Genomic DNA, 26,911 nt, shown 5'->3' with positions numbered 1-26,911 from the left:
AGCTGTAATACTGTGCAGTAGTCCATTTTAGAAAAAAAACTCTAGGGGCAGTGCTCATCTCCATTTGAAAGCTAATGAGCCAGCGCTGTCTAAAGATGTCTCTGTGATCATGTGGCTAAATGCCAAAGGCACACAGAACTCTGTTACCTTCCCACCAAATGTGGTTCCTATTTTTCTACTTGCATTTTTACATGCTTTCAAACTGCTAGGTTGCAGAAGCTAAGACAAGTAATGGGAGCTCACTCTGTTATGCAGCGCTAGGGATTCAAACCACTGAACTGCCAATCTTTCTGACCAACAAGCTCAGGGTCTTAGCCACTGAGCCACCGTGTATATATCTCTCTATCAGAGGTGGGTTGCTCCCGGTTCAGACTGGTTTGGGAGAATTGGGTGTGGGTCGCAAAACTGGTAGTGATGGCTGGTTGGCCATACCCCCGAACCGCTCACCCTCCCTCACCTTTGCCATGTGCATCCACAGAACTGTCTCCTCCTACCTACACATAGGTAAGCATTTGTGCTAGCCTAGTCAATTTATGCCTACAGGTGGAGAGAAGCGGGCCCTGTGTGGTATCCTGGCTCTGTGCTCCACAGCCCACCCAGGCCCTGCTTGGCTGGGCACCTCTCACTGCCACTGCTCAACTTACCCATTGCAGGAATTTGATGAAGCCGAGTGGCTCCTCTGCTCCACCCGAAGACACAAAAATGGAACACAAAAAGGGGAACCCGGTGTGGGGTGGGGGTGCCATGCATGACTGCAGGGCACAAGTGCACACATGCAATCTGAGTTCTGAGATTTCCCACAGCCCCTGGCATTTTGGGGGGTTGCAGCTGGTTCCTCCTTCCCCCTTGTCTCAAGCCAGGATCAAGTAAACTTTCCACCCTCCATCCCACCTTCTTGCACTGCCCAGTGCCTCCGCCTGCATTTTTCCTATCTCTCACCCTTTCCTTCCCATTGTTCTCTCCCTCCCCCTACCTGCTGGATTTATAAACATAGGTGTGGCCTCTGGGCTGCAAAGTTGAATGCTTCGATTCCTTCTAGGAAACTTATGGTTTTTCCACACCCTAAATCCTCCGGCGGTCTATTTTTGGGAGTTTTTCCCCTCTCTTCCCCTCCTTCCCTTCCTTGGAACTGAGTATGCGTGAGTGACATCAAGTGGCCACGCCCACTCAGTCACATGCCCCCCCACTAGCCACGGCCACAGAACCAGTAGTAAAAAATTTTAGAACCCACCACTGCTCTATATAGATATAGTGATAACCATTATATCTGTATCTATTATATGTATAACTGTATCTACCTAGGCAGACAACATGAGTACATAGTGTCTGAGGAAAATATTACAATAAAAGAAGAGCCAAAGATCTACTTTTTCTTGCTTATTGGAATTATATGAAAATGTTTAAAATATATATAAGAATTCTATAAACGTTCTTGTTAAAGCATTGCTCATATAGAGCTTTAAAAAATGAGAAAGTTAATGAAAGATACACAGATCTTTGGGTTTATCATCAATTTGTGATTTATTTATTGATTTATTGCTTTTAACAACAAGGATTGAACACTGTGACATTCCACTTTGAGTCCCATTTTTTACTAAGCCTTTAAAGAAATTAGGGGCAAGAATGACATACTTGAGCTGGTGACAATTATATGAAAAAAAATTCATATATCTTGCATTAGAATCACTACTGAAAGTTGAAGATTGGCAAAGGAATGTTTTGCTTATATTCTGAATAACCCCCTGAAAATTAGTAGTGTCGTATATTTTAATAATGAGTGTCAAAATGATGAAAAATGCCTGAAAAGGTTAAAGTGAGAAGTGACATATAGTTCTAATACTTCAATTGTTTCTTTTGAGACAGATGAGTAATATATCCTTTTGTCAGCACCTGTCAAATTCTTATCTCTCTCTCTCTCCTCTCTCTCTCTCTCTCTCTCTCTCTCTCTCTCTCTCTGTGTGTGTGTGTGTGTGTGTGTAATTTTATTATATATTTATGTATGCTTGGGTATGTATTTGCATGCCAGTATCAGCCTAAATAGAATATACAAGAGAGAAAAGTAGAAAATATATGCATTTTCTATTTGAAACTACCAACTCAGTTTTGAATGACCCTCAGAATGTTTTTTTTTCTGTCCAGAAGCCCATTGGAAAGATTATTTAAATACTCACAATGGTCTTTATACAGTATTGATTTCAGCAGCACCATGATGTAATTATGTAGCATTGCTTTTTTTCCTTAAAAAGGAAAAGAAACTAGCATTTGAAACAATAAAAGTTTGAAGCTTATGAGACCCTGTTTTTTGTTTTGCTTTGCTTTGTTTTCATCTTTTGACATAGTGGCTGTGGACGCTTTAGTGTAACAAGCAAATTAAAGTCCACAGTACTTATTGCAAGGAAACTGACAGCTTCGCACAAACTGCTTGCAGTATCATTAGAATTAAGTTTCTTTGATGGATTTTTAAGCTTCGAAGGAACAGGAATGTCCTATTGATATAATTATATCAGGCCAGGCAGAGGCCTTGCTTGTGTAATCCATCTGAGCACAAATAGCACATTATGGTGTTAGCATTATTTCCATGTGAAAGTGGTTACATTTGGCTAAGCCTACGAAGTTATCCTGATTGACACATTTATAAATGGGTCACTTGGAATGTGCATTATAGATTCAAAGAAGAGAGCAATCCACCTGGTATTTAAGAAGGGAGGTCCTGGGAATCTGCCCATCAAAGGAGCCCTTTCCACCTCTATTACCCTTGCCTCCATAGAAACAAAGACAGAAGGTTTTAGACTAGAGGAACCACACTGTACTTTACAGATTCTTGTCAGCTGCCTTCATCCTTTTTGTCATATTATACTTTTGTTTAGACAAGCCCAAGATTCCCTCTTTTCAGTCGTATGAAGCAGGGAAGGGGCTGTAGATGTTATTATTCTACTGCTCTGCAGTCAATCCTGTAGAACACGTGATCACCCCTCTTCCTGCAAGGCTGCATATTTCAAAGCCTTTATTGCCATTGCACATCATGTATCCAACGAAATTGATTTAGCCTCTGCTGGTGCAGTCCATACAAGACTACAAGGCAACATGAATAATATAATCTGTATACAAGTAGTTAGGAAAAAAACTAGTCATATGTTTCCATATGTATGTCATATTCTGTGCAACATCTATATTATTCTGGTGTATGATCTTATATCATGGTACATACATATTATACTGGCATCAGTAAAATTCATCGTATTAATCTGTTTGTGGTGCTATATTGTGTTTAGGAGTCTGACAGCCCATGGGTAAAAGCTGTTATATAACTGCAGATACATATTTAGTTACAACATTTTGGATTGCATTCTACATTTCTGGATAAATATCTTTTTTTGCAGATCCTGGGTCAAAAAGGATACAAATAAAATTTTATTGGTATTCCACATTTGACTTAGTGGGATTACAAATTCTGCAAACTTGCCTAGGACGACAGAGTTGTCAGCCATGCAACAAGTTTGCATTGGAACATGTAGTATGCCAGACTGCATTCTCTCTTCACATTTACCACAGCAAAATACCTCCTTCCTTGTGTATTTTATATCTCAGACATTTCTGAGAGCCTCTCTTTTCAAATTATCCCACTTAATGCATACTAATATATTATCTATAGTCAGAGTCCAATACATCAATTTTCTACTTTTCTTTTTTAAAATGTGGGACTGCTATTCATTTTCACCAGTGAGATCAAATTTGTTGTGCTTTAAAATCAAGCATGGCAAACTACAGTCTTAGTTTTGAGGAAAAATGAATTTTATCACTGACCTACTGTACATCCCTGCAAATCTTTAGTTGGTACATTAATATAAAGTGTATTTTGCTATAGCTATTTTTAACATAATCAGAACTAGAGTCTTTTTGCAAAATTTTAGAATTTCAGTCTTCAATGAATAAATCAAATGTCTTTTTTAATTGCTGAAGTTGGTTATATGTTGAGACAATACATTGATGAATATTTTTCTCTAATTTTGATAATCATGTTTCAAGTCTTCTGAAATTGCCCTGAGTTGAAATGAGCCTAGATAGATCATGATATCAGAGATGGATCCAAACTTTTTCATATTGGATATTTGTTTTGAAAAGGTTCATGAAAAAATCTTAAGAGTTTTGTTATCCATAAAAAACAGTACAATGCATAGTTTCTAAGATTTAATAATAGGTTATGAGTTTAAATTTTATCTTTTTGTGGAGGGATGAAATAGAATTGGAACAAAAACACATGTTTGCTGTAAGAGTAGTTAATTTCATGGTATTTACGGTAATCAGTGTATCATTTATTCCTCAGTTGTTCATTTAATTGTGAGAATTCTTTATAGTTTTACCAAGTTTTTCCAATTAAACCTAATACTTGCAGAATTTAAGTATTTAGTGAGATGGAACAGATTCAAAGCTGTGCAGTGACTGCTTATCTATCTCTTTGCAATTAAGAACACAGTCAGGTTGCTGGAATAACAATGCCTCACATTTATATCAAGAGAACCATCACCTTAGAACTTTGCATACAAGATTAGAAGTACCCTCCCACGCTTTTCCTTTAATGTGATATATGCTGTCATCTGCTAGCATGCCCCTCTGGATTCTACATAGAAGAGACAGACCATATTTTGTACAAAACAATTAATCGACATAGAACATACAGACCATATTTTGTACAAAATAATTAATGGACATAGCACAAAAAGACCATATTTTGTACAAAATAATTAATGAACATAAATTTGCCATCAATACTCAAGCATGGATCAGGTAATATCAAAGCATTTTAGGTTCCTGGGACAATCCATTATGGAGCTCATTTTTATCTTGGAAAAAATAAATTAGCCAGCAGAATTGAGCTAGAGATTGTTGAAATTTAAAAGGTTTCAGACTATCTGTGAAGGTCTCAACATACACAAATGTAGATTTATAATTTTTAACTGATCAGATAATGTTTCTCACATAATCACTTTTGTTAGATCGGGTAAAGGAGGCACACAAAGGCTTCAGTAACAACAGCTCTTTATTGCAAGTCAAGTAAACATCCCACTGAGGAATGGTCGGGCAGCATCCCCTTTTAAAGGGATCTGTCAGACCTCTTGACCAATGGGATTCAACCTCTGTTCCCGCCAGAACAGAGGACCTTGGTGGAAACCTCTGTCAGTCTGTCAGGGGGGGAATCTAACACCTCTCCCCTCTAGAATGGAACAATCTAACTGGTGACATAGTCACGCAGGTAGGTGGGCTTTTGCGTAGCTCTGCTTGACCTGTGCAGTTCAGTGTTCATGGATTCTTTGGACAAGTCAGACAGACTTGTTTGCTCTGTGGTTCTGCCTGATGGAAACTCCTGGAACTTTCCACAGGCCGCAGCTGGAGCTTCTGGAGTTGATTCACTCGGAGCTCGCTGTGGGTCTGCATTGAAGTCAGATAAGTCTTTCAAGATTCCCGAGCTTGAGTTTGATGTGGAGGGGTTATTGTTTTGTTTCGTGTGGTTTTGTGCAGGAGTTACTGTTGGCTGCCTAAGTTTGGGATTGGAAATCTGGCTACGGAGTTGGTCAATGTGCCTTCTCCAATATCTACCGTCCTCGAGCTGTACTGTATACGATCGAGGACCGGTAGTTCCGATCACCATGGCAGGAATCCACAATGTTCCTCCTGTGAAGTTGTGTGCATATACCGAATCACCTATGGAGAAGGATCGGACTTTGCTTGTGGAGTTGGGGGGTGATGTGGTGGAATAATTTGGGTGTAGCTGGTCTAGGTGAGACCGTAGGTGGCAGCCCATGAGGAGCTCAGAGGGGCTTCTCCCAGTGGTGGCGCTGGGTGTGATGTGTTGGATCAATAGGTAGTGATCGATTCGTGTTTGCCAATTGCTGGGACCCGTCTGAGCGAGAACCACTTTTGCAGATCTTACCATTCTCTCCGCCTGACCATTGGAGACCGAATGGAATGGCGCGACCAGGGCATGCCTGATTCCCAGAGATGCTAGGAAGGTCTCAAAAGGCATGGCCGTGAATTGGGGGCCATTGTCCGAGACCAAAACATCAGAGAAACCGTGTGTGGAGAAAAGTTTCCGTAGAACTTTGATTACTGCTTCAGCTGTGGTTGATGTCATTAGGACTACCTCTAACCATTTTGAGTAAGCTTCCACCACTATAAGGAATGTTTGGCCATGTACCGGTCCTGCAAAATCAATGTGTACCCTGGACCATCATGCCTGTAGTCGCTCCCACTCTTTAGCAAGTGCTTCGGGGGGGGGACGGTCTGGATTCCTGACAGGGTGTGCATGTGGCCACCCATTCCTTGATTTCCCTGTCCATGTTAGGCCACCATATGTAACTCCTTGCCAAGGACTTCATCCTGACTATTCCAGGATGCCTTAAATGTAATGCTTCCAGTACTGCGATGCGCAGTTTATTGGGAATAATTACTCAGTTCCCCCACAACAAACACCCGTTAATAACCGATAATTCATCACGTTTGGCAAAATACATTTTGCATTCAACCCCGACAGGCTCCTTGGGCCACCCCCTCCACATCCAGTTCAAAATTTGCTTTATTTGGGGGTCCTTTGCAGATTGACATGCAACGTCACTAGAGGAGACGGGTCCATTTTCCAGGCAGTCAATGAGGAGGATCATTGTTTCGGGAGTGGGGTTGGAGAGGACTTTGGGCAAGGAGCAGCGGCTCAAGGCATCCGCGTGCCCTAAGGTGAAGCCGGGTCAGTGAATCAGGCAGTAGGAATATGCAGCCAAGAAAATAATCCACCTGGTCATTTGGGGGGATAATGAAACTGGGGTGGAACGATAGCAATAGCAATAGCAGTTAGACTTATAGCCCTCTCTAAGCGGTTTACAGAGTCAGTATATTGCCCCCAACAATCCGGGTCCTCATTTTACCCAACTCGGAAGGATGGAAGGCTGAGTCAACCCTGAGCCAGTGAGATTTGAACAGCTGAACTGCTGAACTGCAGTCAGCTGAAGTAGCCTGCAGTGCTGCATTTAACCACTGCGCCACCTCGGCTCAATAGATCCCCAGCCAGTAAGCCCAACAAAGGTTTGATCTATGATTAGTTCAAAATCCCGGCTGTAGAGGTACTCATGGAACCTTTTCACTCCAGCCACTGCAGCCAAAGCCTCGCGGTCCAATTGGCTGTAGTTCCGACAATGTCCTTGAATAAAATGTGATGGGAGATTCAGTTCCGTTGGACATGCGATGGCTGAGGACAGTGCCAACACCAAATGGGGAGGTGGCACATGTCAACACTAATGGCAGGGTCTGGCTGTATTGTACAAGGAAGGAATCCACTGACAGAAGTTGTTTTACTGCGTTAAATGCGGCGGTCTCGGCTTTGCCCCAGGACCATTTCACGTTTTTGGTTAGGAGGCGATGTAAAGGTTCAGCAACGGTGGCTTTCTGTTTGAGAAAGATGGTGTAGAAATTAAGGAGCCCAAGGAACGCCTGCAGTTCGGTCTGGTAACGAGGTGTGGGGGCGTCCTTAATAGCTTTAATTTTTTGTGAGGTCAGGTGGATCCCAGACCCATCGATCAGGTACCCAAGGAACTCTACTTTTGGTACATTAATTTGACATTTTTCCTTTTTGAGGCGGAGACCCTTGTCTCTAGTTCTGGTCAAAACTGCTCGTACACATTTAAAAAATTGCACTTGTAACCTATAATCTTTAGACACTTTAGACACATTCTGTACTGCATGTTGCCATGGATCTAATGTATCACAACAAGTCTACTTTTCCAGAAATTCAATCTGTTGCAAATTAATAATAATGCACCATATATTGCTTAACCTTTAAACTACAGCAGTGTAAGAAACTGATGGAGATAATGTTGTTTTTGCAAAGACAGACATTTTTAAGAACCGAGGGTATAAAATTTCAATAGGACATTGGGGCATTAAAGGTAAAAAGTTCAAGACTGGAAAACAGGAAGAAACTGTTATGCCGATAAGTGAGTAAGCTTAGTCAAGCAGATTAGTTAACAGTTTTAACCACACAGTCTAGTAATATAGTAGAGAAATTAATTAATTGCTTACCTCAATTATGCTTATGCAGCAAAGATTGTAAAGAAACAAAAAATGTAGGTTAAGAAATAAAAAAGGGACAAAAGGTAGTATAGAAAAAGGGGATCTGTGCAAAAGGTGGGGAAACAGATTAAGCAAGGGGAAATTCAAGGAGAAACAGGTGTTTGGGTAAGATTGCAACCTTGTGGTCTTTGTCAAAGAGGGCTGCGGGGAGGGATTTGTGGTTTGGGTAGAGGGAATAAAAAGTTGAAGAAATGTATTCCTTAGTTTTCCTACTTGTTAACCATCCACTCTTGCAAGAATGTATTTACCTGCAATAAACTGCTTGCTGCTTCACTTTATGATTCTGTCAAATTTCTGACTGGTGACTCTGTTTCTCACAGCAGCAAGGCAAAGATATATTTATACCTATACCCACACAAACAATAGCAATAATACATGGGTGTTTCCAGTAGAAATAATTCAGCACAATATTTATTCTTGACAGTAAAATGTAAGCTAAGATATATAAGCTTTACAGATGAGTGTCTCCACTGTGCAAGCTCGCAGCAATAGATTCAAAGATTTCCTATCACAATTCATTAATTGATTTTTTTCTGTTTCATGCAAAAAAGTCTGTAAGAGTTTCCAGTCAGCAATAACAATATTGTCTTTGCTCTGAATAAGTCTAACAATTTCTACAAGTTTCACCATCTTCATCAACTATTCTTCTATTGTGGATGATGTTGAACATTTTCACTTTTGAACTTATATACTGTATAAAAACGACGTTTATATTTTTTCAAACTGACTATCCATTAGTCCCCCAAGAAAAGCTCTGGTTTCATGTCTTTTAAAATCTTCTGAAATAGTAAATATATATCAAAAAATGGTTGGCTTTATTTCATGTCCACCAAACATGATAAAAAGTGTTGGGTTGTGATGACAAAATATCCCAGCAATGTGGTAAATTGTGATGGGATGGGGAAAAAAACAACACTTTTACGCCGGAATATGTAAACCTGTTCCAGTTCCCTCAGAAGGTTGGCACTGAGATAAGAGGTGGTGTTGGAAGGACGTCTCTTCTACAACCCAGTGAAGAAGATCTTTCTGCCATGGTGACCAGGATGCATGGAAAATTACGAAGCAAACATGCCCACCACTATCACTACACCAGTGTTTCTCAACCTTGGCTACTTGAAGATGTCTGGACTTCAACTCCCAGAATTCCCCAGCCAGCATTCGCTGGCTGGGGAATTCTGGGAGTTGAAATCCAGACATCTTCAAGTGGCCAAGGTTGAGAAACACTGCACTACACTAATAAATAATTTAATTAGTAAATACTTCTGAACGATGGTCTTATAAACAGGTGCACAGTGGTTAGCATTAGAGCAATTACATTTCCGAGTAATAACCCCCATAACTTTAATCTTAAACTGTTTACCATGGACTTCATCCCATTCGTAAGGTTTGTAGGAGGGCATGTATAAGCGCACCAGCGTGCCTACCATCCCTGACCTACTGTCCCCATTTATTCGTACTCGTTTCCTCTGTTCTTGTCCATGTTTATACGGATACTTGTTATCTCGTACATGTTTGACAAACTAAATAAATAAATTTCCTGCAACTGAGTCTATGGAGGAAAGCTAGGAGTTTTAACAAAAATATTCCAATACGTTCGGTGAGAAAGTTATGCGCCATTGTAGCTGCCAAGTGCACTTGGCTTCAGCCTAAAATAGAACAGACTTTTTACTTTCACTAATGGGCATCGCCCGTTTTTGCATTACAGAAGACTGGAGGACCCTCACTGTACTCAGCAACAAGTAACAGCCAACGGCACTCATTAAAGGCATCCGCACTGCGGCTGTGTTGATACGCTAAGCCCAATGAGGTTCGTGTATGCTAATAGTTCAACCCGCTCTGCGAACCCGAACAACTGAATTCCATTATGAAGTGCATCGCCTATGAGGCACTGCGCGCGCACAACCAGCCCGCCGCTCTTTACTATCACTCCGGCTCCAATCAAACTCAGCTTCCCTAGCCCCGCCCATCCGCCTTGTCTCTGAAAAGCCGCCTATCGAAAAGTGCCTTTGCTTCCCGCCTTCGCCTGGATCATAGAGATAGGAAAATGTGTAAGTCTATCAACAGGACGGGGAGTATTATTCCGTTCAGGTGAAAGGTCAACAGGAAAGCTTTGCTCGAGGAAAGAGACGGCGTGTGACGTAATTTCCTGGCCTTTTCTTTTGCAAGTTTGGCGGGCGCACGTGTTGCCCCCGAATAATTTTTACAGTCGCAGCCGCCCCTCGCCTGGCCGGGTTGCTATGGTGAGTAAAGGAGGGCAGACAGCGCGATCGGAAGGTCCTGGGTCCCGGGTGATGCATCTGGGAGCGCGGTTTCGAAAGCGGCTCTTGGCTGCAGTATTGGCAGGTTGCTGCGGGTTACACCCCCACCCCCTTCCCCTGACTTCTCAGGTTAATTGGCGTTTATCCCAAGAGAGGCGTTGGGGTAGAGTTCTTATCACTCCTAGCTGAATAGGAGACCAGGCGGAGAAAGACTATTGTGCACTATTGAGGTAGAATGGGCTATCCTGGTCTTTGCCGATTCCTAGTTTTCTGTATGTGGGGTGTGTGTCTGTGCATCTGGTGGAGGTGGCGGTAAGAATGGGATATATGGACATTGCTTGCAACTTTTATTTACACCATACGGGAACACGCATGCCTACATTTTATTTATTTATTTAGCGTATTTATATAGCCACCCACCTCATGAAAACATAATTCTGGGCATAATTCTGCACAAACAATAACAGTCTCAAAGCAATCGAACATAATTAGAATAAAGATTTTGGGAGAACAACAGTCACTGGAACCATACCACAACCTTGTGTGAAATGCTTGAGGTGGATGGAGAAATTATGCCTGGACTAACCTCATTTGGGGAGAAGGCAATGACATGCTTTTCCCAAGGCCACAGCAGAAAAGGCATGTTGCCTGGGTCCCATCACATGGAACTCCTTTGGAGTTGGGACCCACAGCATATCCCTCCTGGGTGATTAAAACTAAGATTCCTAGCATTAATATTAGGATGCCTTCTGACAACTATATGGCTTGAATACTGGGTATGGTTCTTGTTTGGGGCTTGTTTAGTTAAAGCTTAAAAGCCAGTAAAATAAGGCCAGTTAATAGTATTCGTGGTCTGGATGGTACTATGATGCTGAAGTATGAAGGTAGAGAAAACAACACATATTTGTAAAGTTGACTCCAGGTGTTACTAAGGTAATGCAACATGTAATTATGCTCATGATTTTTAACAACTTTAAAAGAGAATTACCGGTAGATATTTTTTAAATACCCATTACAGATTTGGCTGCTTTCAGAATGGTTGCACTGTAATTTCCATAATCCTAAACACATCTCTGGAAAATATCCCAAATCATGGGACCAATAGGTTAAGTTATGGTGTCATAAGAATACAGGTTGCTTATATGGGATTTATAGAATTAAAGGTTTATTTTGTCAACAGTTTTTTTGAAATGCTATAATCTTTTTCTTAAACTTGTAATTGATAAATCTCAACAATCAAACTCTACTCAGGATAAGAGTTTGGTCTAACAGTGTGTACGTGTGTGAGTGTTTTTATTTTGTTGTCTATGCAGAGTTTGCCTCTCAATCCAAAGCCATTTCTAAATGGGCTAACTGGGAAGCCAGTAATGGTGAAATTGAAGTGGGGGATGGAATACAAGGGCTATCTTGTATCGGTTGATGGCTACATGAATATGCAGGTAAGTCAAGAAAATATTCATGTTATTCAACTGGTGAAAACAGAGAGAGAAGATGCTAGTTCTGTGCTATACCTAAGCATAGTAAGGGATTAGTTTTGAGCAAATAAATCGAGGCCTAATGCAATGCAAATATAGCATTGAATTATATAAATGCATTAAAAAAAACAAATGCAAAGACCAATTACTAAGTTGAGCAATCAGGTTAATTTCTATATTTTATTGAACAAGGTTCAATAAAGAATTTATGCTTTGTTTATATTTTTACAGTGTTCAACTGGACAGGCTTATTGCTAACAAAGTATTTTTATTATAACATCCACAAACGTCCTTATAAACTCATGATGAATTATGATTTGGAAGAGGGGAGGTTTCCTTTGTTGATAGCATTGAAATATAAATTGGATTCTTACTTTACTAAAACTTCAGTTAGCTGGCTGCTAAAGGAAGAACGGACTTATCTGTTCCAAGGTCGCCAGTCTATTGTATTTACATGATAGACAAGGGGACTCTTCTTTTATGGCCAGAGCGGAAAATAAACATGCTGCTGTGATAGTCTTTCTTCCTGGTGCTCACCAGCCTACAAAGAATTGTATGTACACAAATATTGTTAGGTGATACAGCAAAGTTTTCTTAAATAATGAATTCACATTTTCATTATGTATATATTAAATTCAGGACAGTGATTACCTTTGCTTTGAAGACCTTCGTAACAAAAAAAGTTTGCATTCCTTATATGATAGTAATTCTACTTTGTATATCTATCAGTCATACTAGCCACATGACCATGCTCTTCAGACAATGCTGGCTCCCTTGGCCAAGAATGGAAATAAGCATCACCCCGTAGACCTGATTGGCCATGGGAAACCTTTACCTTATCTATCTATTGACTGAAATAGATAAAAACGGAGAAAAAAAACCTGTGAATTAAATCATATGAATTAAATCTCTCAACAACAACAATTTATTATTAGAGTCTTAGACCAGTGACCAATTAAATCTCTATATATACACACTTGATCAGAAAAGGTTAAAGAAAGTTTAAAAAATTAGAAAACTAACTTATTTTCTTTTTTGGCTGAAAAAGTTCTTTGTGTTGGCTTAGAGAACCCAGCACACTCTCCCTATTCTGCAGTGACTCCCCACTTGAGGATGTATTCAGTGATGGATACCAAGGAAGGGACCTTTGCATTTGGGGATGCTATTGGCTGAGTGGGACTGCAAGCATGGACCAGGACTACGTCCTCTATTTCTGTTGGGAGCCTCTGCGTTATAACCTTTCTAGTGAGGAGAGGGGACAGAGACAAGCCTTTTGGCACAGACCTCATTATTAAAGCTGGTGGGCATCAAAATTTATGGGAAAAGGGAAGTATAAAAGGGAGTTGGCAGAAGGCAGGAGCTTCATCAATTAGCTGGGTAAGTCTGGAAGCACCTATACAATACCATTGCTTTTGTTATATGAGACTATGGGAAGTTTATGTGGATCGTAGCCAGGCCTGATGCTAGGAGTGTCTCAGCAGCAAGAATAGATAACATATATCACATATAGGGAAGGGGAGAAATGTCAGCACTGATCAGGAGGAGCTTTGAAATCGACTGATGTGCTTCCTTCCACTTCATCTATTAAGGCAGCCTATTTTTCCCTTCTCCCTGCCCCCCTGATACCACTGAAGTATCTCTTGATCACCATATGTGTCATATATATATATTATATGCATGGTATATATATATATATATATATATATATATATATATATATATATATATATATATATATATATATATATATATATATATATATATACCATGCATATAATAGACTCCTTATAAGATCTCAGAAATCAGTTCATACTTTGAGAACCACCAATTTAGACTATTAAATATTGGAAGTTCTATTAAATTTTAAGTATGGATTGTAGAAAATGTTCTCTAAGGAATACATGTAACTCTCCTATCCAGTAATACTCATTTCTGTTTGTAAAGCTTGCCAATACTGAAGAATATATTGATGGTGCATTGTCGGGACATCTTGGTGAAGTTCTGATAAGGTAATGTCTGCATGTAACTGAGTGGCTTAAAATTAAGTATTGTGGAAAAGTGATTGAAGTGCTGGATGAAGACAGAGACACACAAGTTAAAATTAACACCAGAAAATTTATTAGAAAGTGTTGGGCCAATTGCTACCTTGCCAGATATGCATTGCATCTATCTTGCCAAATCATTGTGAAAATCAAATGAGAGGAGCCCTCCATTTGATATGCCTTAAACTCTTGGATACATTTTATACATCTAATAAATAACCTTTATCAATTGCAGGTCAGGTTATGACCACTGATTCAGCAATTGTTCAGTTATGATGTAGCTGAATGAGGGGGGTTTAAGGTTGCTCTGTGAAATAGAGGCATCAGCATCCGCACAGTCACGTAATTACAATTTGGAAACTTGACGACCGACTTGCAGTTATGATGGTTGCAGCATCTAATGGTCATGAGATCACTCTTTGCAACAGGAGATTGTCACTCCTACTCTTGCTGCTTTTTGATCTGTATTCCATAGCACACTTCTCACCCACCCGCATTCTTGCCTGCACCCACCTGCCTGCACTCTATAGCATCTGCCTACCCAAAGCTTTCACCTGCAACTTTCACCCATTGGTCTGTTTGCCTGAGATGTCTCTCTCTTCCCACATTGCAATCAGGTGAGGTCCTCACTTAATAACCTACACGGTCCTGATATTGACAGTGGCAACCAGGAATGTTGGAAATGCTATTTGTAAGTGATAACATCATATAATGGTGTGCTTTACAGCCACATTGCTTAGTGACAGAAATTCCAGGCCCTATTGCCATCATAACCTGAGGACTACCTGTGTAGTACTTGGCACAAGTAGTCCTTGACTTACAACCATTTGTTTAGGGATCATTCGAAGTTACAGTGGCACTGAAAAAAGTCAGTTATAACAATTTTTCACACTTAGTTACAGCGTCCCCCATTGTCACATACACAAAAGTCAGACGATTGTAGTGTCCCAGGATCATGTGATCACCGTTTGCAACCTTCTGACGAACAAAGTCAATGGGGAAACCAAATTCACTTAAGAATTGTGTTACTAACCAAACAACTGCAGTGATTCACTTAACTGTGGTAGTAAAGGTTGTAAAATGGAGCAAAACTCACTTAACAAGTGTCTTGATTAAAAATAAAACTTTTGAACTCAATTGTGGACATCAGTTGACAACTACCTATATCGGGAAAAGTGCATTAATCAAATATCTTAGTGCTATAATAAAGTTTTCATTTAAAATCTTCTGGTAAGTTACTAAATACAATTTAGTTACATGATTCTCCTTGAACAATCAAAAGAAACTTTCTTCCTCTCCCCTGAATTTCCTTTGCACCTCGACAACATCCCCCATCCCCCAAAATTTTAATGACAAATGAAAATGGAAGGCGTAGGTCTGGGAAAGCAAAATAGCAGAAAGATCTGTTGCACGAGCCAGTTTGCATGTTTCACAATTTCATTCTTTATAAAGCTTTATAAAGTTTCTTTAGTGTATTTGACAGTTATAGAGAAATATATTAAAATAATGACACAAATTCAATAAAAAGCAGTTTTAATATTAAACACAACACCAAATACAGAATCAAAATTGTTTGAATGAAAACTAGCTATAGAAAACAGTCTTTTTAATTCATGTGAATTGCAGCAAAAATAACATATCTCTTTATTGCCAGGTGCAACAATGTCCTATATATAAGGGGTGTAGAAGAAGAAGAAGAAGATGGAGAAATGAGAGAATAATATTGGAAAATCTTGTGTTTTTTAATGCGTAAAATATGTATATTCAGTTGTAGCTTTTGAAAAAAATTCATGTTTTGTAACATTACATTTTGGGAGGCAGAAAAATACATATGGCTGAAAGAAACAGTCAATATGAAAGATGAACCACAAATATAAAAACTGGGATTATTTAACCTTAATACAAATATTTTAAAGCAAATGGGATCACCATTTACTTTATATGACTCAGTTGGAGTAAACTAGGAGCAAAACTATAACTAGTACAAAAATACACTTTACAAAAAAAAAACCTCAAGTAAAGTAGTAATCATCTTCACTTCTTGTAGTTGCATCTGTAGTTTGTTCTGCTTCGTGCTTAGTCACTGGAGGCTGTGAGCGGAACACTAGTTTTCTTCCCATCTAAAACAAAGCCAAAAAATATAAAATCTTCATATGCATGGACTTTTAAAATCAGCCTTAGTTTTCCTGTTAAAAGTTCCCATACATAGTCTTTCACTTATATTTTATACAAATGTAAAAACACTTGAAATGGATGCCTGTAGCTGGATATACTTAGAACAGAACTATCAGACAAAACACATACATTTCAAAGTTGCTTAGTTATTGGGGAAGTGAAGCCTTTTTGGTCTGAGAACCCAGTAAAGTCACATCACAGGACATCTTCCACCACGCTTTAAATTTGGCACACTTCAATCTTTGCTTTGCAGGAAAGAGTTTTGGCAATGTTTGTATGAATTCTTTTGTTTTTGTGACATTACTACTTTTGTGACAGTTGAAGACAGTCATGATTAACTTGGCCCCATTCATACGGATATGTCTCTTAAGGCTAGATGTTAAATATCCCACTTTTGATTGAAATTATGTTGTGGCTAGGATTGCTCCAGAAACTATGTAGGTGTCTGCACATTTTTGTTACGGACTTTATGATGAAGAAACTGTATTAAAAAGTTCTTTTAGACAGTTGTGGTCTATATTAATATTTATTTTGTAATATCTTAATCCTTCGAAATTGAAATCAGAATTAAAACCAATAATATAAAAATAATTTAGGCTCTGATTTAAGTGTGACTATAATGAATTTATAAAAAGTAGACAGTCTTTAAATCTGTTGTTGAATTCAGAATACCACCCAAAGATTAGCAGCTGTGATAATTCATTCTGTGTCGGGAAAGGAAGAAATGCAAAAAGAAGTATTTTCCAAAGTGGCTTGACCTCAGTAACCTCTAGAGGGTTTTTAAAATAATGATTAGCCCTTGTAGTTTTCCTGGAATAGATAGATCCTCAGTGCAGTGTTTTCCAGAGATGAATAATGGAATTTTTGAATTCTTCAAGACGCTAATCTGGCAGCTGAGTTATGTGCCAATTTCTGAACTACCCAGTTTCCCCAAAAATAAGACCTCCCCGGATAATAAGCCCAATTGAGCTTTTGAGCATATGCGGCTAAAATAAGCCCTCCCCAAAAATATTGCAACACAGCAGCAGCCCAGAGGTGATCACGGTCACCGCCTCCTGCACCTCAAAAATAATAAGACCTCTCTAAAAATAAGACCAAGTGCTTACCGTATATACTCGAGTATAGGCCGACCCGAATATAAGCCGAGGCACCTAATTTTACCACAAAAAACTGGAAAAGTTATTGACTCGAGTATAAGCCTAGGGTGGGAAATGCAGCAGCTACCGGTAAATTTCAAAAATAAAAATAGATACCAATAATGTTTTTGAATATTTATTTCAAAGAAAAACAGTAAACTAGCGGTGTATTCAATGAAATACTTCACTCACCTCATGATGATGATGTCCCGCTGTGATGATGATGTCCCGTGCAGCCGCGGGAGCGATGTCCCGCCTCCTATGACACACAGCACAGTGATTCCTATCATTGGATCACTGTACCAGAGGAGGTGGGACATCGCTATGTGGCTGCTTGCCATAACAAGGAGGAGGTGGGACATCGTTGCAGAGCGGCAGGAGGGGGAGGAAGGGGAATCGTAAGACAGCCCTGCATTACATTAGAACGTGAGGAGGGGGGATGGTGCGGTGCGCGCTGCGCGGCAAACTGACACAGAGGGAGGGGAAACTCACAGGGGCGCCAGGCCATTCACGAGCGTCACCCAGCGGCATGGCCCCGCCCCTTTTTCTCCTCCATTTCGGGCAAATTTTTCACTGACTCGAGTATAAGCCGAGGCGGCTTTTTTCAGCCCAAAAAGTGGGCTGAAAAACTAGGCTTATACTCGAGTATATACAGTATTTCGGGGGTCAAAAGAAAATAAGACCCTGTCTTTTTTGTGGGGAAACACGGTAGTTACAAAGGCATGAAAATTAACTTGTGCAAATACAGTTGCAAAGGCACTTTCAGGAAGAGATAAAGTATATCCACATAATACTCATTTTTAGTGTAGATGAATACATTGCTGCTGCATCAGTTGGTATGTTACTAAATTGCACTATACCATATAATGAAGACAAACTATTCTGTTGGATTCCTCCAATCTCAACTATAAACTACACTAATACTAAACTATATTGTGGGATGACCTTAAATGGGTAGAACACATAATTCACAAACCAAGAATAGGCATAATTACTTAGATACAGCATAAGATGGTAGTAAAAGTTTTAACTACAAATAACTAGTTTAGGCTTTGACGAAGTAGCTAGGCAAGCATCTATTCAGCTATCATCTGGCACAATCCAAGACCACATCTCTAAAGCATGACTACCAACCCTTTTCTTTGGTTCTGCAATTGCTCTCTCAAGAGCAAGCTTCAGCCGTTCTTCCTGAATTCTTCTGAGTTCTTTCAGTTTGTCTTCACGTATCCTTCAAGAACGGAAAAAGGGAAGACTTTGAAAATGTAAAGTGTATTGTCTAAAGAAAGCTTCCTTTTTTAAAATGTTCCCTGATTTTATTTTATTATTTTTAAACCTGAAGAACTCAACATTATTTCAGTGAGAGGAAAAAACATGTTAGATCAGAGAATGAGAAAGGGTCATAGCGACTTATTGGAAACTGCAAGGGACACCCCCTGTCTATGCGAGGGATTGCACTTCGAGCTCTGCCTTGCTCCAGTCAAAAGGAAATCTCAATGCCTTTTCTTCATTCCTTCTGGATACAGCTTCCATTGGTGCCCCAAGGTTTCCTTCTAATGAAAAGGACTTAGCACCCCATCCTTATACTGTATAATTACATCAATTATACATTTGTTTTGCCTCTAAGAAAATGCTATATTTGTTCATTTTAGAAGACAAAGCTGAGTGTCCTAATGGACAAAAATAATATTTTATAACAACTCCCCCCCCCCCAAATATTGTCCAACTACGTGGTAAATGTTATGCATGATATTGGTGAGAGAGAACTTCCTAATGCCTGCCCTGCCCTCCCTTCTTTTATTAATTCACATAATTTCCCCCCACAGAGTTGCAATGCTATGGGCTGAACCGAGTCTCCATATTTAGATTAACACTTATTTATAATGCAACAAATACAATCTTCCATTATGTCACCAATTGTGTTCTTGGGAATAATCTGTCTATCTGTCCATATTCCTTGTCACTTGTATAGCTTCCGCACTGCTGACTGCTATTCTCTGTAGTCTGACTAATCTCTTCAGACATATCCATCATTCTGTAGCTGTTCACTCCAACTTTGCTCATACAACTTTGTTATACTATAAAGGGGGCCTTAGGGATCCTGAAAGCATCAGCAAACAAAAACTGTGCATTCTTTCTGAAGCTGCCTACTTTTTAGGTCAAAAGCTGGACACATCACCAATCTTGATATTGGTTAAAATGATATTGGAATTCAGAGTTAAAATTATGTTAATTGATGAGATTATATTTTGGCAAATTTTTACCTTTGTCGTCTTTCTTTTGCTCTGAGCTTTTCAGTGACTTCAATGATCTCAAGATACTCTTTTGGAAGTATTTCGAACATTTCACAGAGTTCTGAAACTCGCATTTCTATTTTTTTTAGCATTTGAAATGAGGTCATGCTGGATACTTCCTGTGTCTCACAGCAAACTCTGTATACTTCTGCTACTTTTTTAGTAAGTGCATCCAGTATGTTATTCTTATGTTATAAAGAAGAAAATTAATATCATTAACTACTCTTAACCTTGGGAATGGAATAGAGAGTATATTTTAATAAATAAATACATAAACAAAATGAAGCAAATTCTCAGGTTATATTAGAAAACATAAATCAAAGCTTATAGGGAAATATTAAAGCTAAATACAAGAGGTAAGCATTCCCCAAATTTAGAGTAAGAATTATATAATTCTGAACATTGCTAAAAGGGAAGAAAATAATGTATAAGCAAAAAGGTATTGACTCAGTGAACAAGACCTAATAATACAAAGCTGGCAACATACACTGCAAATTCAAATGGATAAATGTTAAAAAAATAAATGCAGTTTGGTGGTCAAAAAGGCATAAAACCAATGTGGATGCAAACACAAATGTAAGAACCCAATGCACATTGGAAGAAGAGGTGTTCAGTTCAAGGTTACAACATCCTGGTCTTTGGTAGCCCATCCTGAATTCACTGAAACCATTTCAGTATTGTTCTGACCAGTTGGAACTGTGAAGTGGTTATTGAGATCATCCACTCTGAGGTCTGGTAAAGCTGGAAAAACTTATTAAGGGAAGCAGTAAGTAGGATTCTGTGCCGATTGCTAAAACAGTTCAAGAAGGGTCCAGCAAAAAGGAAAAAGCCCATGCAAAACAACAGAAGAAGCCACTGTTCCTCAACAGAATGTTTAGTAAGGATTTGAAGAGAATAATTCCACATATAAGAAATAGAAAGGCATACACACCACCAAGGAAAAGGACATAGGGAGGAAAGAACCAAAGAGATGACTGTCAAAAAGTCAATAAAGTATATTTATTATTTATTTATCAGCTCATTTTATAGCTGCTGCTCAACACACCAAGTTGAACAAAGGATTCCAGCAAGAATAAAAAAGGACTTCATTATATATGCTCAAAAGAAAAAAGAAAATTGGTAGACTAGCTACAATGAAGGGTTATATTCAGAGGTGGGTTGCTTATTTTTTTACTACCGGTTCTGCGCTTGTGCGATGCTTCTGTGCATGCACAGTAACGTCTGGGTGGGTGGGCGGAGCCTCCCTCCGCCACTACTACTGGTTCAGCCGATCCAGGCCGATCCGGCAGCAACCCACCTCTGGTTTTATTAAAAGAATATTGGAAATAATTAAAAACAATTGCTTTTGAAATAGTAATTGATTACAACCTCAGTATTGGTCACAATTACAATACGGCTGCTAAATAGTCTAATGCAGTTTTATATTAATACAAATACAGATTCTCAATCACATGTTGAGAGCTAGCTGGGTTGTAGCTTTTTAAAAGCTAGAAACTGGGAGGCTGTAAGCTACCTCCTCCAGAAAGCCATCGGGAGGACTTTGGGCCTTCCTCATTCTCTCTCAGCCCTAGGAAAAATGAACGGCAACTTGCACTTCTGAAAATATTGCAAAGAAAACTGCAGGAACTTATTTATTCAGTCATCAGGGCCAAGAATGACTTGAAGGCCTTAAAATGAAAATAAAAATAAAACGTTTATTCAGCAGCAGCCCACAAATGTAGGGGGATATACATTACTTTTTAGGAATCTGAAAGGTGCCACTTGGAAAAAGATTAAAGACCTATTCTGTCTCACCAGAATGTAGGACATGGAATAGACATATGGAACAGGAAGCTAATGCCAGTTGTATGTAGCGGGAAACTAACCGTAAGAGGAATTTGAGAGAGTAACAAATTAGGCAAAAAAGTAATAGCCTCCCCTTTGCGGCATATGTTCAAGCTAGAACACGCTCAAGGTAGATTTTTACACTATGCAGCATCTGTATGTATTCAGATATGGAATCATAGAATATAAGAGGTGGAAAGGACCTTGGAGATCATCTAGGTCAATTGTAGACTAAATGCCTTCTGGCTCTATAGTTCCCTTACTTAATTACTTCATTGTTAGAAAAGGTGCTAATGGTAGAAAAAGTGTAAGGAAGGAGAAGTGGATGACCAACAGCAAGGCAGATGGATTCAGTTACAGTGGCAATGAGTACAGTGGCAATGAAGAAGACCTGAAAGGCCAGATTTGGAACAGATTGTCATGGAGAAAATCTGGGTGGTCATTAAGAATTGATCCAGATTCGATGGGATATAATAAATCAATAAACCAAGCATTTAATTACCACTATTAGATATTATAGTGCTAATCAAAGCCATTACTTTGTATTCCATATCAATAATAAATTGCTGATGGTCATTTTGGATGCTCTGCAATGTTACTCAGTATTTATCTGGCACTCTAGCACTTCTTAAACTAAATGTTGCCCACTGGCATATTGACAGGACTGGTTTCCTTTGTCTATCAATGATGAACCTGAGTCAGCCCATACCTCCTTTGACAGTGGACATGGTATTCAAAAGTTGGTTGTAAAGTTGTGGTTCAAACTCACCTTCTGGCGGTAACTTCCCGCATGCATCCCTGGTATCAGAATGGAAGCTCTTTACCATTGCTCCCTTCTGGGATGTTTTTTTATTTTCCAGTCTAACCTAAAACCTTGATATTTCTTCCTTTCAATAACAAATCAGGCCTGACCCTGCTTAGCTTCTGGGCTTAGGTAAAGGTGACTTGGTGCTGTACCAGAAGCTCCCAGAGTATTACATACAGATAAGAGATACAAACTCAATACAAACTGAATTATCCTTTTAGGATTGAACAATCTGTGCTATGATGAAGATGGTTGTTGCATTCAGACTTACCATGGATGCTGGATTATATTCTCCTGAAGAAAACATTTTAGCTTTTAATGCCAGTTCAGCACTTTTCCCATCTTCTTTGAGGCAAGCAGCTATTAGAGCCTCTTTTTTGTCTCTAAGGCGCTTTACCTTTTGTTCCCTATTAAAAGAGAGTATAAAACTTCATATCTGGAATCTTAAATTAGTTTTGTCTCTTTTAAGCTGCTGAAGTTTTTCTATTCTAACATTTTTCAGCAGAGGAAATAACACATTTTTGCTAAGACCAAATTGATTTAATAAGATTACTGGAAATTACCACAGTGTGATTTGTGGCAGAGGCGGTCTTGAATTTGTAGCAGTGTCTTTATAAACTGACTAATGCTGTAAAATAATTATCCAAAATATTTGCTACTAAGAGTGTCCTTAATTAGAAAGGATATCTTTTTCTTTAATTAAAACATCATTTAGAAAAAAATGGTGAAAACATATAAAATAATACATTGTATAGAATAGCATATAATGCAGTGTTTCTCAACCTTGGCGACTTTAAGTCCTGTGGACTTCAACTCCCAGAATTCCCCCAGCCAGCTGGCTGGGGGAATTCTGGGAGTTGAAGTCCACAGGACTTAAAGTCGCCAAGGTTGAGAAACGCTGATATAATGGAATGCTCATCAATTATATTGAAGGGGAGTGGCTAGTTATCCTGCATTGGATAGCAGAAGGCAGCCTCTATAGGAGACAGATGTTAAAGGAGCATGTGTGGCCGCTCTGTAGCTTCCCCTCCTGAACCTCATCATAATTTTTTTCTCATGTACCATAAAGCCTACCCTGCATAGTCTTCCTGGAAAGGTAGAAAGTATTGTCTGATTACCAACACTAGGTTAAGATTGAATTGCTAGTCCAACCAACTTCAGTGGACGGAATTGTGATTTACTTTATGCAGCAACATGTTTTGAGTTAGTTCTGTATTGGTGTGCCACAATAACAAGATTTAAAGCAACATATGCAGTTTCTCAAGGACTGGCTCCTTTGAAAATATGGTTTATTCATGTAAGAATATAATTTCTTAATTACATCCTCTACATTTCTTAATTATATTATTTCCAGATGCAATAATCTTATCTTCACTGGGCAAAGTTGGATTCCTTATGTTATTTTTATTGAATTGGAAAGACTTTGTGGAGGACAGCTTCCATGTAATAAAGATAAAGGTTCTCCTTGTACATATGTGCTAGTCCTTCCCAACGTCCATTCCCAACAGATGGTGCTCATCTCCATTTCAAAGCCGAAGAGCCAGCACTGTATGAAGACGTCGCCATGGTCATGCGGCCAGCATGACTAAATGCCGAAGGCACACGGAACACTGTTACCTTCCCACCAAAAGTGGTTCCTATTTTTCTACTTGCATTTTTACATGCTTTCAAACTGCTTAGTTAGCAGAAGCTGGGGCAAGTAATGGGAGCTCACTCCATTATGCGGCGCTAGGGTTTCGAACTGCCAAACCCTGTCCTTTCTGATCGACAAGCTCAGCATTTTAGCCACTGAACCCCATGACCCTCACTCCATGTAATACAAACATTTAAAAAAAGGTGATGGGGAAGGCAGTGTGTTCTCTCCCTGAAATTCTCTAACTAAAGTCTTGAATGATTAAGATTATTCAGTGTTCTAAGACAGTGTTTCTCAACCTTGTCAACTTGAAGATGTCTGGACTTCAACTCCCAGAATTCCCCAGCCAGCGAATGCTGGGAGTTGAAGTCCAGACATCTTCAAGTTGACAAGGTTGAGAAACACTGTTCTAAGGGTTCATTTTAAAGCCAAACACATTACATTTTTTAGGTACCTCATATCTATTAGCTTCTCGATTCTAACATTAAATCCATTTCCCTGTGTTAACTGTTCAGGAGCTGAAACCATTCCACACCACACCCTGCTTAAAATTAAGCTAATCAGCTGTGCCTGAAAGAGAGCACCATATTGAATTCAGCTTCTTTTCCTGGCTTAAAATCAAAAAAAAATCTCAATAGGCTTGTTTGGAGCACAAATTGCTATCAGTATGTATGTATGTTCACAATTTGAAAATATATATAAAACAACCCTATTAAATTAATAACTTACATATGCTGCTTAACTATTTTCTCTCTTTGCTGGGTTTCCTCTAATGTGCCACTAATATCTTGAATGTTTTGGAATAATGAAAGATTTTGCTCTTCAAGATATCTGAACATCTGAAGTAACTCTTCTGTGTCTTTAAAGTATATCTCTGGTTCCTAATGAAGGAGAGACAATAAAGCATAATTTCTGGAATGGCACATCTGTTTGCAAACATTTTTTTTGAAAAAAGTTGTGAATGCCCCAACACTGGAAGTTTTTAAGAAGATGTTGGGTAGCCATTTGTCTGGAACAGTATAGGGTTTCCTGCCTAGGCAGGGGGTTGGACTAGAAGACCTCCAAGGTCCCTTCCAACCCTGCTATTGTATTATTATTGTATTAAAATGGAAATATGGGAAAAGAGGGCATTTGAGGATCAACTGGCAATAAAGGACTATGTTTTCCTCATTATTAAATGTATAAATCAGCAAGAGAAAACCCATTAATTTCATTTGTCAATTTATATATTATGCAGACTGCATGGTTTGCTATGCCACCAATTTTCTGTAAACATGCTTAAATATGATGGGAAAATATGATATGCACTGAAGTGCTGCATAATGTCCCTCATATTTATAGACACCACTGTTTGCTATAGAGAACACAAATAAGTTCAAGGATTACTTATCAGGTGCAAAAGATCAGGTCTACATGTGAAGATTCAATTAAACTGATGTATTATTATTCATGATTCTGTACAGGAAGACTCAAATATTTGAGAATCTTCCTGCTAGCTGTTAGATTGTGCTCAATGGAATTCAAGAGAGGTTGGACTTGACATGCTTGTGATTCTTTAGAGATTCTAGACTGATCTCTCTTTTAACTCTGCACCCAGGTTCTGTCACTCCTTCCTCACATTACTGGATTGAATCCACTAAAAACCTACTGGATAACATATATAAAACAAAATATTTCTTTCTTTCTAATCTAAATACCTTGTTAATTATAGAATGAATGAATGAATGAATCAATCAATCAATCAATAATTCTTTGATTTATTTATTAGGTAATGTTTTCTGCTGCTTTGATTCCTATAGCACTCAAAATATGTACAGTAGTTACGATTATGTAGGTCAGTGTTTCTCAACCTTGGCAACTTGAAAGATGTCTGGACTTCAACTCCCAGAATTCCCCAGCCAGCATTCGGTTGAGAAACACTGATGTAGGTGATATCTGAAAGGTTGTGGGTATTAAATGATATCTAGAGGCACACTTCTTTTTCAAAAATAGTTTTATATTATTTTTACAAACAACTCAAGGTGGTAAATATATCCAACACAACTTCCTCCTCCTATTTTCCCCACATCAATAAGCCTGGGAGGTGAATTGAGCTGAGAGACAGTGACTGGCCCAAGGTCACCCAGCTGGTGGAATAGGGCAACTCTTGGGTAATTTAATGAATGCAAGCAAACAATCAAATTCAGCACCAAGAACGCCACAGTTTAACTCTGAGATATTTATATTTTAAAGATAAATGTCTTACTTTGTCACAATTCTGGATATCATCCAAGTTAATAGTGTCTTCTGAAGATAAAGAGACGCTTTCACTTAGACCACTGTTATTAAAAGAAAAATTAACTTAGATATAATTTGTGTGTATATCTTGAAGCTTGCCAAGTAAGTGTTTAATGCCAAGCAGGAAGATTATGCTTGGTAAAGTAAAGATCCCACCTGAGGGAAGGGGACGGGAGGGGGGGGGGAGGAAAGTTGATATCCATAGATGAGCTTGATTTAGATTTTTTTTTCCTGAATTCAGATTACTATCACCTTTCTGATGATACATATGAATCATCTACGAATACTTTTGGATCTATTACTCCTTGTGATGACCTTCTAAAGAATCTGTAGTCTCCTGCAAAAAAAAAAAAAAGAGGGAACATATAATATCATTCTTATTTAGCAACAGGAGTTTGCTAGAATTATATCATACACAGTGGAGTAATGAATCCACCATGAAAGGACTGCCCTAAGCAAGAATAAGCAACTGTGGAAGCACATAACTCCCAATTCTACTTTTTAAATTTTTGGTGGCCACTAGAATACTTGCAGAATGTTCTTCTGTAATAAGAGGCAAAACAGGTACATTAAACTCCTACAAGGATTAAAACATCTATTTTTACCCCTTAAAATCTCCAGGTGTTTCAATGCAACCTGGGTGATAGTTCTTGGTCCTTAAACAAAAATGGAAGCATCCTATGTAATAAATGCTCATTGTCCAACTACTATCTTATGCATTTTCATAAAATGAATAAAGAAAAAGCAAACATGCAAGTGAGAAAAAAAATTTAAAGAAAAAAGTATATAGAAGTAGCTTCCCATATTCTTCATAGCACTTTTAAGCGCAAATATATTTTCTTTCTAAACTTACATCATATTATGCTTTTTTCTATAATCT

The 26,911-nt window shown here is 38.8% G+C and overlaps 2 protein-coding genes across 3 annotated transcripts in view; one reads left to right on the top strand and one right to left on the bottom strand.

Moving 5' to 3' along the window:
* The first annotated feature begins 10,222 nt into the window (after nucleotides 1–10,222).
* On the top strand, nucleotides 10,223–16,571 carry SNRPF (small nuclear ribonucleoprotein polypeptide F). Its single transcript, XM_032221617.1, has 4 exons — nucleotides 10,223–10,355; nucleotides 11,687–11,812; nucleotides 13,793–13,857; nucleotides 15,545–16,571. The coding sequence occupies exons 1-4, from the start codon at nucleotides 10,353–10,355 to the stop codon at nucleotides 15,609–15,611; spliced, it is 261 nt and encodes an 86-aa protein (XP_032077508.1). The 5' UTR covers nucleotides 10,223–10,352; the 3' UTR covers nucleotides 15,612–16,571.
* Nucleotides 15,631–26,911, bottom strand: part of CCDC38 (coiled-coil domain containing 38) — a 29,505-nt gene continuing 18,224 nt past the window's right edge. For both annotated transcript variants that reach the window (XM_032221614.1, XM_032221615.1), the window contains 7 exons: nucleotides 26,284–26,368; nucleotides 26,000–26,072; nucleotides 24,484–24,635; nucleotides 22,393–22,528; nucleotides 19,463–19,677; nucleotides 18,336–18,429; nucleotides 15,631–16,010 (listed from right to left, as the gene is read on the bottom strand). In XM_032221614.1, the coding sequence (XP_032077505.1) occupies nucleotides 15,903–16,010; nucleotides 18,336–18,429; nucleotides 19,463–19,677; nucleotides 22,393–22,528; nucleotides 24,484–24,635; nucleotides 26,000–26,072; nucleotides 26,284–26,368 (863 nt within the window). In that variant the 3' untranslated portion in view covers nucleotides 15,631–15,902. The remainder of the gene's footprint in view (nucleotides 16,011–18,335; nucleotides 18,430–19,462; nucleotides 19,678–22,392; nucleotides 22,529–24,483; nucleotides 24,636–25,999; nucleotides 26,073–26,283; nucleotides 26,369–26,911) is intronic.

The sequence above is a fragment of the Thamnophis elegans genome, chromosome 7 (assembly GCF_009769535.1).
Source record: "Thamnophis elegans isolate rThaEle1 chromosome 7, rThaEle1.pri, whole genome shotgun sequence".
Classification (NCBI taxonomy): Eukaryota; Metazoa; Chordata; class Lepidosauria; order Squamata; family Colubridae; genus Thamnophis; species Thamnophis elegans.
The sequence above is the reverse complement of the archived record's forward strand: the minus strand, read 5'-3'. Positions and strand labels throughout refer to the sequence as shown.

Bases quoted from the DNA above. Each gene is read 5' to 3' on its own strand.
- SNRPF (XM_032221617.1), top strand. The intron at 11,813-13,792 runs GTAAGTCAAGAA...CTGTTTGTAAAG, and splicing joins ATGGCTACATGAATATGCAG to CTTGCCAATACTGAAGAATA. The intron at 13,858-15,544 runs GTAATGTCTGCA...CTTTATTGCCAG, and splicing joins CTTGGTGAAGTTCTGATAAG to GTGCAACAATGTCCTATATA.